At 39.7% G+C, this 16,547-nt stretch overlaps 1 protein-coding gene across 3 annotated transcripts in view; it reads left to right on the top strand.

The window, feature by feature from the left end:
- LOC127619620 (retinoic acid receptor beta-like) overlaps nucleotides 1-16,547 on the top strand; it is a 271,989-nt gene that overhangs the window by 85,942 nt on the left and 169,500 nt on the right. For 2 of the 3 annotated variants that reach the window (XM_052092533.1, XM_052092532.1), the window contains exon 1: nucleotides 13,340-13,469. The exons of the other annotated variant lie outside the window; for it this stretch is intronic. In XM_052092533.1, the coding sequence (XP_051948493.1) occupies nucleotides 13,340-13,469 (130 nt within the window). Of the gene's footprint in view, nucleotides 1-13,339; nucleotides 13,470-16,547 lie in introns of those variants that run through there. 3 annotated transcript variants of the gene reach the window in all.

A 16,547-nucleotide genomic window follows, 5' to 3' on the forward strand; every position in this document is an offset into this window, starting at 1 on the left:
TAATTGTATTAATAACCCCAGTGAGCAAGCTGTAGGCGACTGTGGCAAGGAACACAAAACTCCATAAGATGGAGATTAATGGAGAAAAATAACCTTGGGAGAAACCAGACTCACTGTGGGGGCCAGTTCCCCTCTGGCTAACATTATGAATGTAATGTAAATATTAATTATGTATAGGTAAAATCATGGTTTAAAATTATTAAACTAAGTGTTAAGGGTCAGTGATTAAACATCGATTGTGTTTGAACTGTAAGATTAATGACCAAAGTCTTTGAAGTCCATCTTGATTAATTGCAGAAGTTCACATAGATGCAATTGTCCTTGTTAATTGGCTGATGAAGGCTTTTGTTGGCAATAGTTAGGCTAAGCATTTCATTTCAAGATCGTAGTCCATAAATAGACTGAGGTGATGCAGGTTGGAGTTGGCATCATTTCATCCTCTGAAGTCTATCATAATAGATTGAAGTGATGTTTGGCTGGCACCGGCTGCATTTAGTCATCATCATTCTGCGACATGTAGCAGTGGAGTCCAACATGATGCAGGAATGGTGCTGGATCCAGCCGGTTCTGGTGACCTCAGGATAGGAGTCCCGAGGTTGAGACAGGGAAACAAATAAAAAGATGTAAACGTAGATGCCATTTAATTTATTGCAGAGTTAGAGATCATGCTCAATGTTTCTGGTTTCTGGTTCCGGCAGACCCAACTAAAGCAGCCTAATTGTGGGTTGGAGGATAAATTAGGTGTATGCCTGGCTAAATAGATGAGTCTTTAGTCTAGACTTAAACTGAGAGAGTGTGTCTGCATCTCGAACAGTGTTTGGGAGACTATTCCATAGTTTAGGAGCCAAATATGAAAAGGATCTTCCTCCTTTAGTGGATTTTGATATTCTAGGAACTATTAATAGGCCAGAATTTTACGATCTTAATGAACGTGTTGGAATATAGCATGGTAGAAGATCACTTAAGTACTGCGGAGCTAGACTATTCAAAGCTTTGTATGTAGTTAACAGAATTTTAAAATCAATACGGAATTTAACAGGTAGCCAATGTAACGATGATAAAATGGGGCTAATATGATCATATTTCTTGGTTCTCGTCAGCACTCTGGCTGCTGAATTTTGAACCAATTGAAGTTTATTTATTGATCTTGCTGGACATCCTCCCAGTAATGCATTACAATAATCTAGTCTTGAGGTCATGAACGAATGAATTAGTTTTTCGGCATCAGCAACTGAGAGCATATGCCTTAATTTAGCAATATTTCTTAGGTGGAAGAATGCTGTTCTACAAACATTTGTAATTTGATTTTCAAAGGACAGATTGGTATCAAATATAACACCTAAGTTCTTCGCTGTTGAAGATGATGTAACAGTACATCCATCTAGAGTCAAATTATATTTTAGTGGCTTATTTTTAGAGTTTTTTGGTCCAATAATTAGAACCTCTGTTTTGTCAGAATTGAGTAGAAGGAAATTTCTGGCCATCCAATCTTTTATTTCATTAATACACTCTGCTAATTTTGAGAATTGTGAAATCTCATCAGGTTTTGAAGAAATATAAAGTTGTATATCGTCAGCATAGCAGTGGAAACTTATTCCACGATCCCTGATAATATCTCCCAGGGGAAGCATATACATGGAGAAAAGCAGAGGCCCTAAAACTGATCCCTGTGGCACTCCATATTTTACTTTTGTTTGGTTTGACAATTCCCCATTTACATAGACAAAGTGGTAGCGGTCTGCTAAATATGACCTAAACCATGCTAATGCCACTCCACAAATTCCAACATAATTCTCTAGCCTATTCAAGAGAATGTCGTGATCTATCATGTCGAATGCAGCACTAAGATCTAAAAGCACTAGAAGAGAAATGCAGCCGCGATCAGATGATAAGAGCAAGTCATTTGTAACTCTGATAAGTGCAGTCTCTGTACTGTGATGAGGCCTAAATCCTGATTGAAATTCTTCATATATACTATTTCTCTGTAGAAATGAACATATTTGGGAGGATACTACCTTTTCTAGTATTTTTGACATAAACGGGAGATTTGAAATCGGTCTATAATTAGCAAGTTCTCCAGGATTAAGTTGTGGCTTCTTAATTAGCGGTTTGATAATTGCCATTTTAAAGTTTCTTGGGACATGTCCTAAGCATAGCGAGGAGTTAATGATATTAAGAAGAGGTTCTGATATTACAGGAGATACCTCTTTTAAGAGCTTAGTTGGTATAGGATCTAACAAACAAGTTGTGGCTTTTGATGTTTCGATAAGTTTTGTTAGCTCTTCATGACCTATGATAGCTGAAGGATTGAAGTTGCACATGAGGGAAATTATTCGACACTGTTTTCTGAGGTGCTATGACAGATGATTGCATAATTCCAATTTTATTTCTGATTATTTCAATTTTATCTGTAAAGAAATTCATGAAGTCATTACTCTTGAGCTGTGACGTAATATCTGGTTCGGTTGAGGCTTTATTCCTAACCAATTTAGCCACAGTACTGAATAAACATCTAGGATTGTTGTGGTTATTTTCTATGAGTTTACTAAAATATGCTGACCTGGCAGCTTTGAGTGCGTGTTTGTAGCTACAGACACTATCCTTCCATGCACCCTGAAATACTTCTAATTTTTTATTTTTCCACATGCGCTCCATTTTCCGAGCTGCTCTCTTGAGAGCATGAGTGTGATCATTGTACCATGGTGCAGGGCTTATTTCTTTAATTTTCTTTAATCGAAGTGGGGAGACAACATCAAGTGTGCTAGAGAAGACTGCATTTAAATTTTTTTGTTATTTCATCAAGTTCTTCTGGGCTTTGGGGTTTATTGAGTATATGAGATAGATCTGGAAGAGTATTAGTGAAGCTATCTTTAGTGGTCGAAAGAATAGTTCTACCTGAACGATAGCGTGGTGTAGATTGAGTAACATTAGCTGATTGCAGCATGCAAGAGACAAGGTAATGATCCGAGATGTCATCACTCTGCTGCAGAATTTCTATATTATCAAGATCAACTCCATATGAAAGAATTAAATCTAGCGTATGATTATGGCGATGAGTTGGTCCTGTTACATTTTGTCTGACTCCAAGAGAGTTGAGAATATCGATAAATGCTAATCCCAAAGTATCATTTTCATTATCTATGCGAATGTTGAAGTCACCAACAATTAAGGCTCTATCTACAGTAACTACAAGATCTGATAAAAAATGTGCAAATTCACTAAGGAAATCTGAATAAGGCCCGGGTGATCTATACACTGTAGCAAGGGTAAAGGATGACAGAGAATTTTTATTTGTATTTGACGGTGTCACCTTAAGCATTATTAGTTCAAAAGACTTACATTTATATCCTGTCCTCTGAGTAACACCAAAAACTTCACTGTAAATTGTAGCAACACCTCCTCCTCAACCCTTCAGACGAGGCTCATGTTTATAACAATAACCTGGGGGAGTAGATTCATTTAAACTAATATATTCATCCGGTTTAAGCCAGGTTTCAGTCAAACAGAGCGCATCCAATCTATGATCTGTAATCATTTCACTGACAATTAGTGCTTTGGTAGAAAGAGATCTAATGTTTAGTAGCCCTATTTTTATATGATGTACATTTTTAATTTGTTTGTTTTGTTCAAGTTTGACCTTAATCAAATTTTTTCTAAATGATTTAGTGAGGGTATTGTGTTTCGTAGTTCGTGGAACAGACACAGTCTCTATGAGATATCTAGGTGATACAGTCTCTATGTGTTGTAGTTTATGTGACCTGTGTGAGGTCTCAAGGCAGTTAGCAGACGTTCGGATTAACGAGTTTGTCTGCTTCCTGACCTGGGCCCCATTTAGTCAATTAATATCATTATTAAGTCTATGAGCCAAATTACTAGAGAGGAGAGCGGCACCTTCCCTGGAGGGATGGAGTCCATCTCTCTTAGCAGGTCAGGTCTACCCCAAAAACTTTTCCAATTGTCTATAAATCCTATTTTATTCTGCAGACACCACTCAGACATCCAGCCATTCAGTGACACTAATCTACTATAAACCTCGTCACCACGACGAGCAGGGAGGGGACCAGAGCATATTACAGTGTCTGACATCGTTTTTGCAAATTTGCACACCTCTTTAACATTATCTTTAGTGATCTCCGACTGGCGAAGCCGGACATCATTAGTGCCAACATGGATAACAATTTTAGAAAATCTACGTTTAGCATTAGCCAGCACTTGTAAATTTGATTTGATGTCAGACGCTCTGGCCCCCGAAATGCAATTAACAATAGTGGCTGGAGTCTCTATTTCCACGTTCATTACAATAGAATCACCGATAACAAGGGCTCTTTCAATATGATTCTCAGTGGGTGTATCACTGAGTGGGGAGAATTTATTGGAAACCCTAACAGGAGCGGGAGAGTGGTGTCTCTTTGCTGAACGAGTATGCCGCCGAGACGTCACCCAAATGCCCTGCTGCAGGGGCTCTATAACCAGAACCAAAGTGTGTGTGTTGCTCTCTGTACTGCCCGCATCCGAAACAGTATCTACCGGCTTCTCTTTCTCACTGACCTCTACTAGCGTTCAGATGCGAGTCTCTAACTCATTAACCTTCTCCGTCAGCCTGACTAATTCCTTACATTTATCACAAGTGAATCCCTCACTGCTGATGGAGGAGGCTATTTTAAACATGTGACATGCAATGCATGAACAAATAACATGAGCCGATGCCATGACTTACCGCAAATTGTTCGTTGTTCCTGAGCAGTGAGGGTTTTGAGATTGATTTGAATCCCTCACAAAATTGTTTGTTGTTGGTGGTGGTTGTTCTTGATAAGTGGTGCTTTGAGATCGATGCAATAATCTGTGTACCGCAGAGGAGAAAAAACGGGTGCGCGCTGAAAAAATGCACGCAGTTTAACCGCGATAAAAATAGAACGCGGATACAGGTGGAATATGCGCGCAGTTGAATCCCGATAAGAGAATAATATGGGAAGACCCGATGCGTGCTTAAAAATGGCAGATTTTTAAGGATTAAAGGCTACAAACACAGACTCTAGCTAGGTGTCAGCAGCAACCGGTAAAATACACGCAGATGAAACGGGAGAAAAAGCGGAAGAATCTGAAACGCGGTAAAATGACAAAGGATATAACTATGAACGATGACTATAACGTTGAATGTATGAGAATAAGCAGTGCTAAGCAGGCCACAAACAAACTCTCGTGCAGCGTGCATGCTGTGCCGTCAGAAACAGGAAGTCCAATGACGTCAGTACAACAGGTACATTCAGGCGCATTATGTGCCATATATGTGCCATCGTGTCCAGACCAAGGGGGGCTGGGTGACTCAGAGAGAAGTAGAGGGGACATTGCGCTGTCTGTTGAGAGGCGAAGAGGTCCACTTCTGTCCTGTAAAATCTGACCCAGATTTTTCCACTACCTCGGGGTGGAGTTTCCACTCCCCCGTCTTATCTTCTGTCTGGACAGTAAATCTGCTCCCACATTGAGGCATCCAGGGATATAAATTGCCCTGACTGACAGAAGCTTGCCCTGGGCCCAAAGGAGAATCTGACATGCCAGAGTGGTCAGCTTGCGTGAACATAGACCCCCTTGATGATTTATGTAAGAGACTGCTGCTGTGTTGTTCACCCGCACCAGGACATGGTAGCCTCTCAAATGCTGGAGGAAGTATTTCAGGGCCAGAACTACAGCCATCAACTCGAGGCAGTTGATGTGCCAATCGAGCTGATGACCCTCCCATTCCCCTTGAGCTGGACCACCACTTAAGACCGACCGCTCCCCAGCCCGTCAGGGAGGCGTCTGTCGTTAGCAACTTGTGACGGCAAGACACACCTAGAGTGGGACCCAAAGTAAGGAACCGGGGTCTGAACCACATAGAAAGGGTACAAAGCGTGCTGCGCGTAACCCTTATTAGCCTTAGGGGACTGGCCCTTTGATGAAATCCCCTGGCTTTGAGCCACAACTGAAACGGTCTCATGTGCAGAAGGCCCAAAGGGATCACTGAAGACACAGATGCCATGAGACCTAGTATTCGTTGATACTGACGAACAGTGCAACCTTGGCCTAGCCTGACTTTGCTCAGGGTGTTCTGAAAGATTACGATTTGGGAGACAATTGTGCCCACATCATGATCGAATTCCATACAACGGCCAGATAGGTAATTCCCTTAGTGGGAGAGAGAACGCTCTTTTTGACGCTGAGTCTCAGACCCAGAGAAACCAGATGAGCAAATACGATATCCCTGTGCTGAACTTCCAGTTCTTGAGACTGTGCTAGTATCAGCCAGTCGTCTATGTAATTCAGAATGTGGATGCCCCGGAGTCGCAAAGGAACCAGTGCTGCATCCATGCATTTTGTGAATGTGCGGGGTGATAGGGCTTGGTCGAATGGAAGAACCCAATATTGGAAGGCTTCGCCCCCGAAAGCGAACCTCAGGAACTTCCTGTGTTGTGGCAGAATTTCTATATGAAAGTATGCATCCATGAGATCGATCGTGACCAACCAATCGTGATGTTGGATTTGGGACACGACCGTCTTGATAGTTAGCATCTTGAACTTGAACGCCCTGCTGAGCGATTCAAGCCTCGAAGATCTAAGATTGGACGCAACCCCCCACCCTTCTTGGGAACCAGGAAATATCTGCTGTAATAACCTGACTCTTTCTCTGGAAGGGGAACATGTTCTATGGCCCCTTTGACCAAGAGATTTTGCAGTTCGTTCCACAGTAGACATGCTTGTCCCAGTTTCACGGTAGTGGAGCAACTAAACACCCCACATTTAGCTGGAAACCTCTAACTCCCGAAACACCAGAGGCGGCGGGAATGGAGTGGTTTCGAGGTGTATCAGGAAGGTACAGGTGAATGCTTCACGCACCCTGACCCGAGGGGGGCTATCCCCACAAGGCTGGGCACAAGACTAGAAATGACTGTCCTGAGTTCTTGCTTTGGGGGCTGCTGAGGGCGACGAGCCGGCCAAGTCTCTACGAGGGGGAGCACGACTCGCCATGCTTCGTTTTTGAGCCTCCCTTCTAGAAGGACCGTGGCAGGGCTGGGTGGCCGACCGCCCCTCTCCCTGAGTGCGGCGAGGAAGGAATTGCCTGAAGGCTTCCTCCATGACTCTTTGCCTCCTGGAATCCGGTGATAACTACATTCATATAAGCCAGGAGGTCGAAACTGGGACATCGAGAAGGAAAAATGTGTCCTTGTCTCAGGTTGAGACATAGACCAGCCAATGGCGTGAGCCATCTGCTTGGTCACTCGGAGAGACAGATCCATGGCTTGACGAAGCTCAGAGAAAGCCTCTTCATCGAATGTGGTGCCCGCACTCAGGTCCTTCAACAGATCAGCCTGGTAAGCCTGTAACACTGCCATAGTGTGCAGGGCAGCACCAGCCTGACCTGCTGCCTGATAAGCCTTCCCCACAAGCGTGGAGGTGGTCTTGCACGGCTTTGTGGGGAGAGTGGGTCTCTTTATTGATGATGCCGAGCCAGGCGAGAGATAAACCGCAAGAGTCTCTTCTACCGGCGGCATCAATGAATACCCCCGTACCTTGGCACCGACGACAGTTGAATATGTCGACATCGAAGGCACGAAGAAACGGGAAGTATAAGGTTTCCTCCATGAACGAGAGAGCTCGTCATGGAGGTCATCAAAGAAAGGAAGGGACTGATATAGCGTTCCCTTCCCTTTTTTTTTTTTTTTGGCCACCAGCGTTTGGGGTCTCTTGTTCATGTGGCCAGTCTAACTGTAGTCTGGCCACAGCCCGAGTAACCACCACGTGTAATTCCTCAGCTGCTTTATTGTTGTGTGTGGAATGTTCAGAGGTTCAGCTTCCCCCTCGTGAACCGAAGAGGTGCCGAAGCGTGCTTCAGGCTTACGAGAAGGATTAGCTGGATTTGTGGAGAGAGCGAGCGATAGGGACGGACCCGAAGTAAGCGAGACGAGGGCGAAGCATTTTGACTGTAAACAGATCGCAATGCTCGCACCCGCCCTGCCCCAACGCAAGAGCAGCATGCTCTTCCCCAAACACACAAAACAAAACCGCTTGCTTTGTTTATCACTCATTCTTTTTCTTCTTTTTTTTTAAAAAAAAAATAAATAACTCCTAACAGAGGAAAGTACAAAGTTCTGACAATCAAAAAGCACAACACACACAGAATGATCTGAAGACAAAAGATCTGACGATGCACCTGTGACGCATCTATTTATAGCCCTGCTACAGGTGCATCCACTGATGTCACCAGCAGAGGCTATAAATTCTAGTCAATTTCATTGACGTGTTGCACACATTCACAACTGGTCACACCTAAATTTGTTCCCAAAGCGCTAAATCAGCGCAGCATCAAAGTGTAGCTTTTTGATAGGGAACAACTTTGAAAAAATTTAAAGTGTGTATGATATTTGAGAAATACAGAGTACAGGAAGTTTATCCATGAATAATGACAGAGATGTGCTGCGCTGCATCAGAACATCAGGCTACATCCAGCATAATGAAATGATCAATGACTCTACTGTATAGTTCTGCTCGAGGGACTCTTGGCAAAGCATACACACTGATGCTGTGCAACAATGCCACAAACAGTCTAATCTTGATGGACACATTCATTATCACCTTCTAATTACAGGTGCATGTCCAGGCGGATTGATTACCTGTGCAGGCGGGTGAGTGAGGGTTAGCAGCGAGTGGGACGGGGGTGGGGGGGTGGTCTTAGGGGAACATGTGGACAGGTGGGGGAGTTATTTTCTGTTCTTGTGCTGATTGCTCTATTATTTATAAAGAACAGGAGAATCTATCTGATGAAACTGTGACTAGCATTGACCACTGCCTTCAATGACTACTGAAACTACACTTACAAATGTAGTACACCATGTTAATACCATTTTAGTATGGTTCAATAAAGCAATAACACAGTGGGCAGTTGTGTAGCCAGAAATGTTTGGGTGGGTGAGCCAAGAGAAATAAACTCATATAGCTAACCTGTATTTTCCATGTATATAGATATATATATAAAGAACGCACCTAAATTTAAGTTGCTCCTGGTCAATATTGCGTTGTTGTAAAATCGGTCTGTGCCTACATACATAATATTCGAAACATTGCCCCCAAAGACCAAAGCAGTAATGGTTGTTGAGGCGTATGAGCACGTAGGAGTAGTTTTCAGCTGTACAGGATGTAACACAGTGAAGAGGAATGCATATTTTAGAAACTGTATCCCCCCCAGCAACCCAAAAATAAACCTAACATCAGTAAGTAAAAATGTAATGTTAGTGGGAAAAATTTTACCTCCAAATCACGCTCATCACTGATTACGTGACAGCAATTACTTCCTGGTTTCAATGCAGGATATGCATTTAGATCTCACATGCAGCTGTAACAACGTGCTTCCAGTCACACCACAAGGGAAGGAAAACACTCTTGAGTCAATGCTAAAATGCCTGGTGGGAAATAAACTTGTCAGTGAGTCGGTATAATGTTGCCGATTCTAGGGTACCGTAACATTCGGAAACAACATACAGACTTCCTGTGTGATTATGTTATCTAAAACATATATGGTAATTATTTGAAAGGTCATATGTAGGATTTAAAGACATTTAGCCTACTAAAGTTTGTCTTCTGACCTTTAAGAATATTAAAAGATTAAGCAACAGTTCATATTTGAGTTCATTCAGACAATTTTTTTTATTCACATACATTTCATAAAATAATTGAGCATTAGAAGGCCTTGTGGCCGAGAACAGAGATTGATTATTATTTGGGGATCTGGGGGTATTCCCCTAGAATTAATTTTTTTAAATTTCAGCAGCATTGTGGAAGTGAAGGGACAGGAGAAACTATGGTGATTAATGATGATATCATCATGTCAAGCTCAGTTTATATCGCAGGCCAGTTTAGACTAAACTGTTTTAAAACCTTTTATGCTGATATATATTTTATTAAACCTTGGAGTATCCTACCTATAGAGAGTGCATGCAAAGTATATATTCGAGCTAATAGTCCTGGATTAACTTTATACTTCTTTAATAACCAATATATAAACATTTTAATTATGGCTTTTTAGCAGCAATAAGCCATATGAAACCAAACGTTATCACAATGTAAGGTCTAAAATAAGCAATACAAATTTACAGTTAAATGATGACAATCTCACTCACAGATCCAGTTGAAAAGCACGCTTGCAAACTAAAACACAAAAAGTAGTGGCTGTAAGTTTTTTTTTACTTCTCCACTGGTCATGTGCTTGACACCATTGGTGTAGATGTATAATAAGCAGATATACTGTAGCATCACATGGGTGAGCCTGAATTTCCAGTGGGTGATCCCAGCCCACTTAGGCCCACCTCTACGCCATTCACAGTGGGTCTGTTTCAAAAATCAAAATCATTTCACACTCTCCAAACATGAAGTGTGTTTCAAAAGGTAGGTGCAATTATTAGTCTCTGAAGATACCTCCTTATGGCAAAAAATAAATAAAAAATAGAAGCTGTATTTTTCCTTGGGAAGGCAATCCAAAAATGCTGTCTCATTAAAAAATAAATCCAAGATGGCGGACAAATCAAGAGAATTTAACATATAAACCATTTAATACTAAAATGTATTGGTAAGAAATGATAAAAAATACTACTGAGCCTTAAATGTACTCTATATGTATGCTATTAGAGTATTATGCCAGTCCTTTTGCATTTTCAATATTGAAATAATTTGCGAGTCAACCCCTGTGGTATGCATAGTGTTGCCAACTGCCAACTAGGATGTCCCCTATTTTGTCGGAACTCTCAAAACCAACCCCACCTTACCCCCAGTGCTCCCCTTTTATTATATTGTATGCATTTAATTCCATTAGAAATAATTATCATGTATATCATTACACCATGCTCTTACTTATTACTCTGGTTAGTCACAATCTAAAGCAGCTGTAGTGAGAAGTTACTGAAGCGGCTGATGTTTTGTGTCTGGGCATCAGTTGTGTTTTATGGAGGATCTCTGAGCTGCACATGTGGGATGGAACAGAATCTAATGGAACATTTGGGCAGTCGTGGAGGGTGTGTAATTCCCCCTGCGATCCACACCTCTACAAAACACACATGCAGAGACCAATATAATATGTCATGCACATACACTACAGTACAGTAGTGTGCTCAAACACACTTACACCTGTGCACAGAAATGTAAGTTTGTCCTCAACACAGTTTTGGCCTGGATTTAATAATATAAAAAAACAAGACAAATACACAGGTTAATCACTAAAAGTATTTGGATAACACTTTACATAAATTTTCCCTATAAGGGTTTATAAAGGGTGGCTAGTAATTAATTTTTTACATTGATATGAGTTTATAACAATACCTTGCAATACCTGCAAAATTATGGAGTGGTGGAGGCGTAGTGGGCTAAAGCACTAAACTGTTAAGCAGAAGGTTGTCGGTTTGATCCCCACAGTCACCACCATTGTGTCCTTGAGTAAGGCACTTAACTCCAGGTTGCTTCGGGGGTATTGTCCCTGTAATAAGGGCACTGTAAGTCGCTTTGGATAAAAGTTTCTGCCAAATGCATAAATGTGTAAATGAGCCATTTTACCTCACATGTACATGCTTAATAACACATATTCAACATTAGTAACCTATGTAAATGCACCTTAATATAAAGACATGTATGCAGCATTTAAGGAGTTGCCAACATTGGAAACCTGTTCATAAACATCAGTATGGTTTAATGGTGATGAAGAGCTGAAAAGTATTTTTGCAGAGGTAACTAGGACAAGTTAAGTTGGGACAGCACTCGGAGATGCACCATTCTTTTGACGTCAACATGACAAGGAAAGTGACAACACTAGTGAGTTGAAAGATTAATGAATATAAACACAAAAGTACATAATCCCTCCTGTTTTAATCTCACTATAATAGTCTAATGTTGATGCATTGTGTCATAAATCATGAATTTGTGACATTTTATGTTTAAAAATATGTAAAGCTGCTTTAGGTTTTCAAAGATAATTACAAAAAAGACTAAATAAAATAAATATTTAAAGGCAATGAAAAAATACATTGACAACACTTCTTTTTTAATAGTTTTTTCCCCCATCTATATACAGTAAGATATATAATCCATGAGACCCTTATATATCTTATGTAACATCTGAAAATACTGTGTTATTTACAACACCTGCACTGCAGCAGCAGCACATTAAAGTACAAGCACACCAGTGAAGAATGCAAGTTCATTTTTCTAAATTTATTCATGTTTGAAATATCTTAATATTTTATTCTATATAACTTTTGTCCAAGTATTATATAAAACATGTATTTAATGTATATTATTTTGTTATTATTAATACAAATTATTTTGCCAAACATTCAGACCTTTCTCACTATACTGAACATTTTATAGGCTCCTTTATACCTACATAGTACACATACTGCACATATACAGAGCAATATTCTTAATCTTATTGAACACTTTTCTTTATACTGCGAGTAGAGTTTGTTTGTACACATGCCAATAAATTGCTCTTCTTTTCTGTATTCTACTTTATTATATCATGCTATTCTACTTTTTCTTCTCTACTCTTCTCTGTTCTACTCTTTACTATAATCTTCTTTACATTGTTACATTGTCTTTATTCTACTCAGCTCGACTTTTCTTCGCCGTTCTATTCTACACCTTTTACTATGTCTCATCCTTCTTTACTCTGCCACTGTGAAGTTGAATATGAATGTATGTGGAATATTCTTTCGAGGGAAAAGCAATGTTGAGTTGTATCTTTCCTCTGCCTTTACTGCGGTGTGTGTGTGTGTGTGTGTGTGTGTGTGTGTGTGTGTGTGTGTGTGTGTGTGTGTGTGTGTGTGTTGGTGATGTCACACCAGCGTGGGTCATTTGAAGGTTAGCTGCCTCGGAAGGGTTCACAGAAAGTTCACTCGCATATATTAGGCAACTCAATCTTTCATTGTGTCGGAATGAACTAGTAGGAAATGAGCTGCACGCAGACAGAAGCACAGATCCATCATTGCGCTTTTATACGCGATATATTTATAAAATCATCTCTCGTCATGGAGAACTGCTGTCGGTAAACGGAGCGGGACCAAGCACAACACGAGCAGAACCGTATGTAGAAACGAAAAGCGCTTATTTTTTATTTTTCAATTCTACAAAAAAGGAAAAATGTCGAGTGCGGATATGGATGTATCGCTGGGGGTTTGCCGTGTTATCCGCTGATTGTGTTTGGAAACAGAGATTCACGCGCGCCAAACACACTGAGAGAGTTGGATGGAGTTTCTCTGAACAGCTGAAGGATAAACAGACTGATTTTTTTCTCCTTTTTTTTTGAATAAGTAATATAAAGTGCAGGATGTTTGACTGTATGGACGTGTTATCGGGACATATGCTGGAGTTTTATTCGTCCAGTCGCTCGTCATGTATGTTACAGGAGAAAGCGCTCAGCGCGTGCTTCAACTGGCAGCACCGACGCTCCAAACACTGTATGTCTGCATTTTCATGTTTTCCTTATTTACACATGCATGACATTTAATTAATGACTATTAATCCTTTAATTACCTTTTATATTTTTTAATTTTAAGGAAAAAAAATATTTTAATATACACTAACAAAAAAGTTTCATAAAGTGTAAACAAATTTTGTTGTTGATTATGTATATGGGAGTACCATGGTTTCCTCAGTTTACCAGATAAATACCGAAAAATATGAACAAGTTAATCACTTAATCACGGTAAAATATAAAAGTACCATGGTATAACAATCAATGTTTGGGTATTCACTATGATTTACCATGGTATTCTTTGAAGTTGCGTGGAGTACCATGTAAATATCATGATACATGAATATACTAATTATAAATAGTAATTCAGTACCATTATCATGTAATGTTGTTCTAATGTTCCATAGCAATACTGTGTTTTTGAACATATACCATGGTACCACTATAGTATGGAGTGCCTTTTAAATACTGTGGTACATGTTAATAATTCAGCACCGTAGTGTATATCAAAGTAAAATGGTAATATTATGTTTTTTTGGACACCTACCATGGTAATAATGCAGTAGTATGTAACATCTGCTACCATCACTATGGTACCTTCTCGTAAGGATAGAAACATGGTTACTCTTTATATATGTGTTCAGGTTACTGTGTAATTATATATGGAGTGATACTAATGAATAGCTTGTACTTATTGTGTTATCACTTTGACACTGCTTGTTATTGTTTTTACTACAGTAATTACTTGCAGTGACATGCGATATATGTAACATGAACACTGTTATAAGTGTTACCAAACAGATTCTTGCTTGATGTTTATAGTCAGATCAAGTATGAAATATGACATAATAGTTATAATAGAGTGGCAATAAATTACATTTTTAAATTCAGGGGAGGATGCAATTGAGTTGTATAATTTTTCTTTTATATTCTCACCCATTTAAATACAACATATTTAATACTGTAAATGCAATGGGCTACCTTGACATTTTTGGCAGCACACTTGCTTTTTAGTATGCAGCCAAACACTAGCTGTATGGCGTGGAAGCTGTTTTCACTATGAGATTTATGGTCGCAGAACAACAGCTTTGGGAATGTGTTCTGTAAACACTCATGACTTTGACATCCACTGGCCACTACCTACACACACACACACACACACACACACACACACACACACACACACACACACACACACACACACACACACACACACACACACACACACACACACCTGAAACTGACTTCATAACACTGAGAAACAACAAATTATCTGTTTGATTGAGGTCGCATTTATTTCAAAAGCACATCGTCTATATAATTAAGTGTCTATAGTCCTCTGCCGCCATAAGCATTATATATTTTTATGTTCTAATGACCCTCATGAAGACAGAACTGAGTGCACAGTGCACTCACAGTCAGTTCTCCATATGTGTTTGCTCAGTGGACACAAATCAAAGGAAAGTTGCCCTTATCGGACGGCAGACATCTGACGGTGTCAACAGTCCACTCAAGCTCTCACAGACAGTAACAGTACTGAGCATGCACAGGCAGTACAAAAGCAATTACCACACTCTGTCCACACAGTGTGACACAATAACATCTGATTTATGACTAGGGTGGCCAGACGTCCCGTTTGTATTTAAGCACTTTTTCTTGTGTCCCAACTTATTCTGAAAAAAATCGTGTTTTGTCCAGTATTTCTCCTCTCCTAAAATGTCTCTGTCGTCTATGTGGTTTTCTCAGTCACGTGAGTATTCTAATCAAAGGTAGCCAAGGATACAGGTTGTAAAACCAATAAAATCACACCATGTAATTTAAAGCACATGATTGGATTAAACTATCCAATCACAATCCCCTATCAATAGATGTCCAGTTAGTGAACTGATTGAAGAGTCAGTTTGAATGTGCACACAGATGAAATTGCGGCTGGAAAAATGTCAAGGAAGCATGTACATTTAATGAGGATCTTCAAAAAGAGTTTACATTTCTAAAAAAGGAGTCACAGACAGAGCTTAGTAAAGTGAGGTTTGAGCTCACTTTTCCATTGTCCATGGAGGCCGCATCAACATCACGCAGCTTGTTCATACAAAAAAGCATGTGGATGCTGCTAAATGTAAATGCTACAAACTAGTAAGATTTTTGTCTTTCATCCTTGTCAGAGATGATGAAATCTGAATCTGAAGATCCTGGTATTTAATCCTGGGAAAAGTAATTCCCGTAACTGTTATGGGACTGCAAATTGTGTTCATTCACACTGCAAGAGCATTCCCGTAATCCATTCACACACATCCCGTGACAATCGTAAAGAACAATGTGAAATCACGCTGTGATGTCTGCTGTAAAGCGTTTTAATGATAACCCCGTCTTTTCTTTTGAGAAGCCTGATCTTTCATCGTCTTTTAAACAAATAAATTGCATATGGTAAAACTAAACTGATGGGTAATTTAATTGTCTGCACGGATGGCGAGTATCACCCTGGTCCCTGTATGAGATTTTCACGATAGCCAATTTTATTGATTTTATTCCGGCAGTTAGGCCTACTTTTATATGTGTTTGTAATTTAGTTCGATTTTAAATGGGCCTACCTTCCTAAAAATAAAAAGCTAACTACACCGACAAGGTAAAACTATAATTAGCATTTATTGCCGTTTTTATGTTGGTGTTTTTCTTTTTCTAGTGCTGCCATTTTGTTCTGTAGGCCTTAAGCACTTTTTAAACTTTACAAATAAAACATTAGTAATAAACACATTGTATACTTATGTTGCGCTGTGACTAAGCATTGAGTAGCATTGAGGCAAATGTATATCATGAGTTCTACAAGCTGTAAAATTGAAAATAAAAGCTATTTTTGGAGAAAAACAGAATTGTATAATTTGGAATCTAATGCGTTGAAAAATAGAAATAAATTAGTTTTCTGTATTGTTATATTATTGCCATTTATAGGGTTAAATAAAATGTATGAACAAACAGTTGGCCTGTCATAAGTTTGCAAGTGCTGTGGCGAGTTAGTCACCTATAAAGCTATATTAAGTCATTTCAAAACTGGTAAAAGTGTATC

The sequence above is a fragment of the Xyrauchen texanus genome, chromosome 26, assembly GCF_025860055.1.
Source record: "Xyrauchen texanus isolate HMW12.3.18 chromosome 26, RBS_HiC_50CHRs, whole genome shotgun sequence".
NCBI classification, from domain to species: domain Eukaryota; kingdom Metazoa; phylum Chordata; class Actinopteri; order Cypriniformes; family Catostomidae; genus Xyrauchen; species Xyrauchen texanus.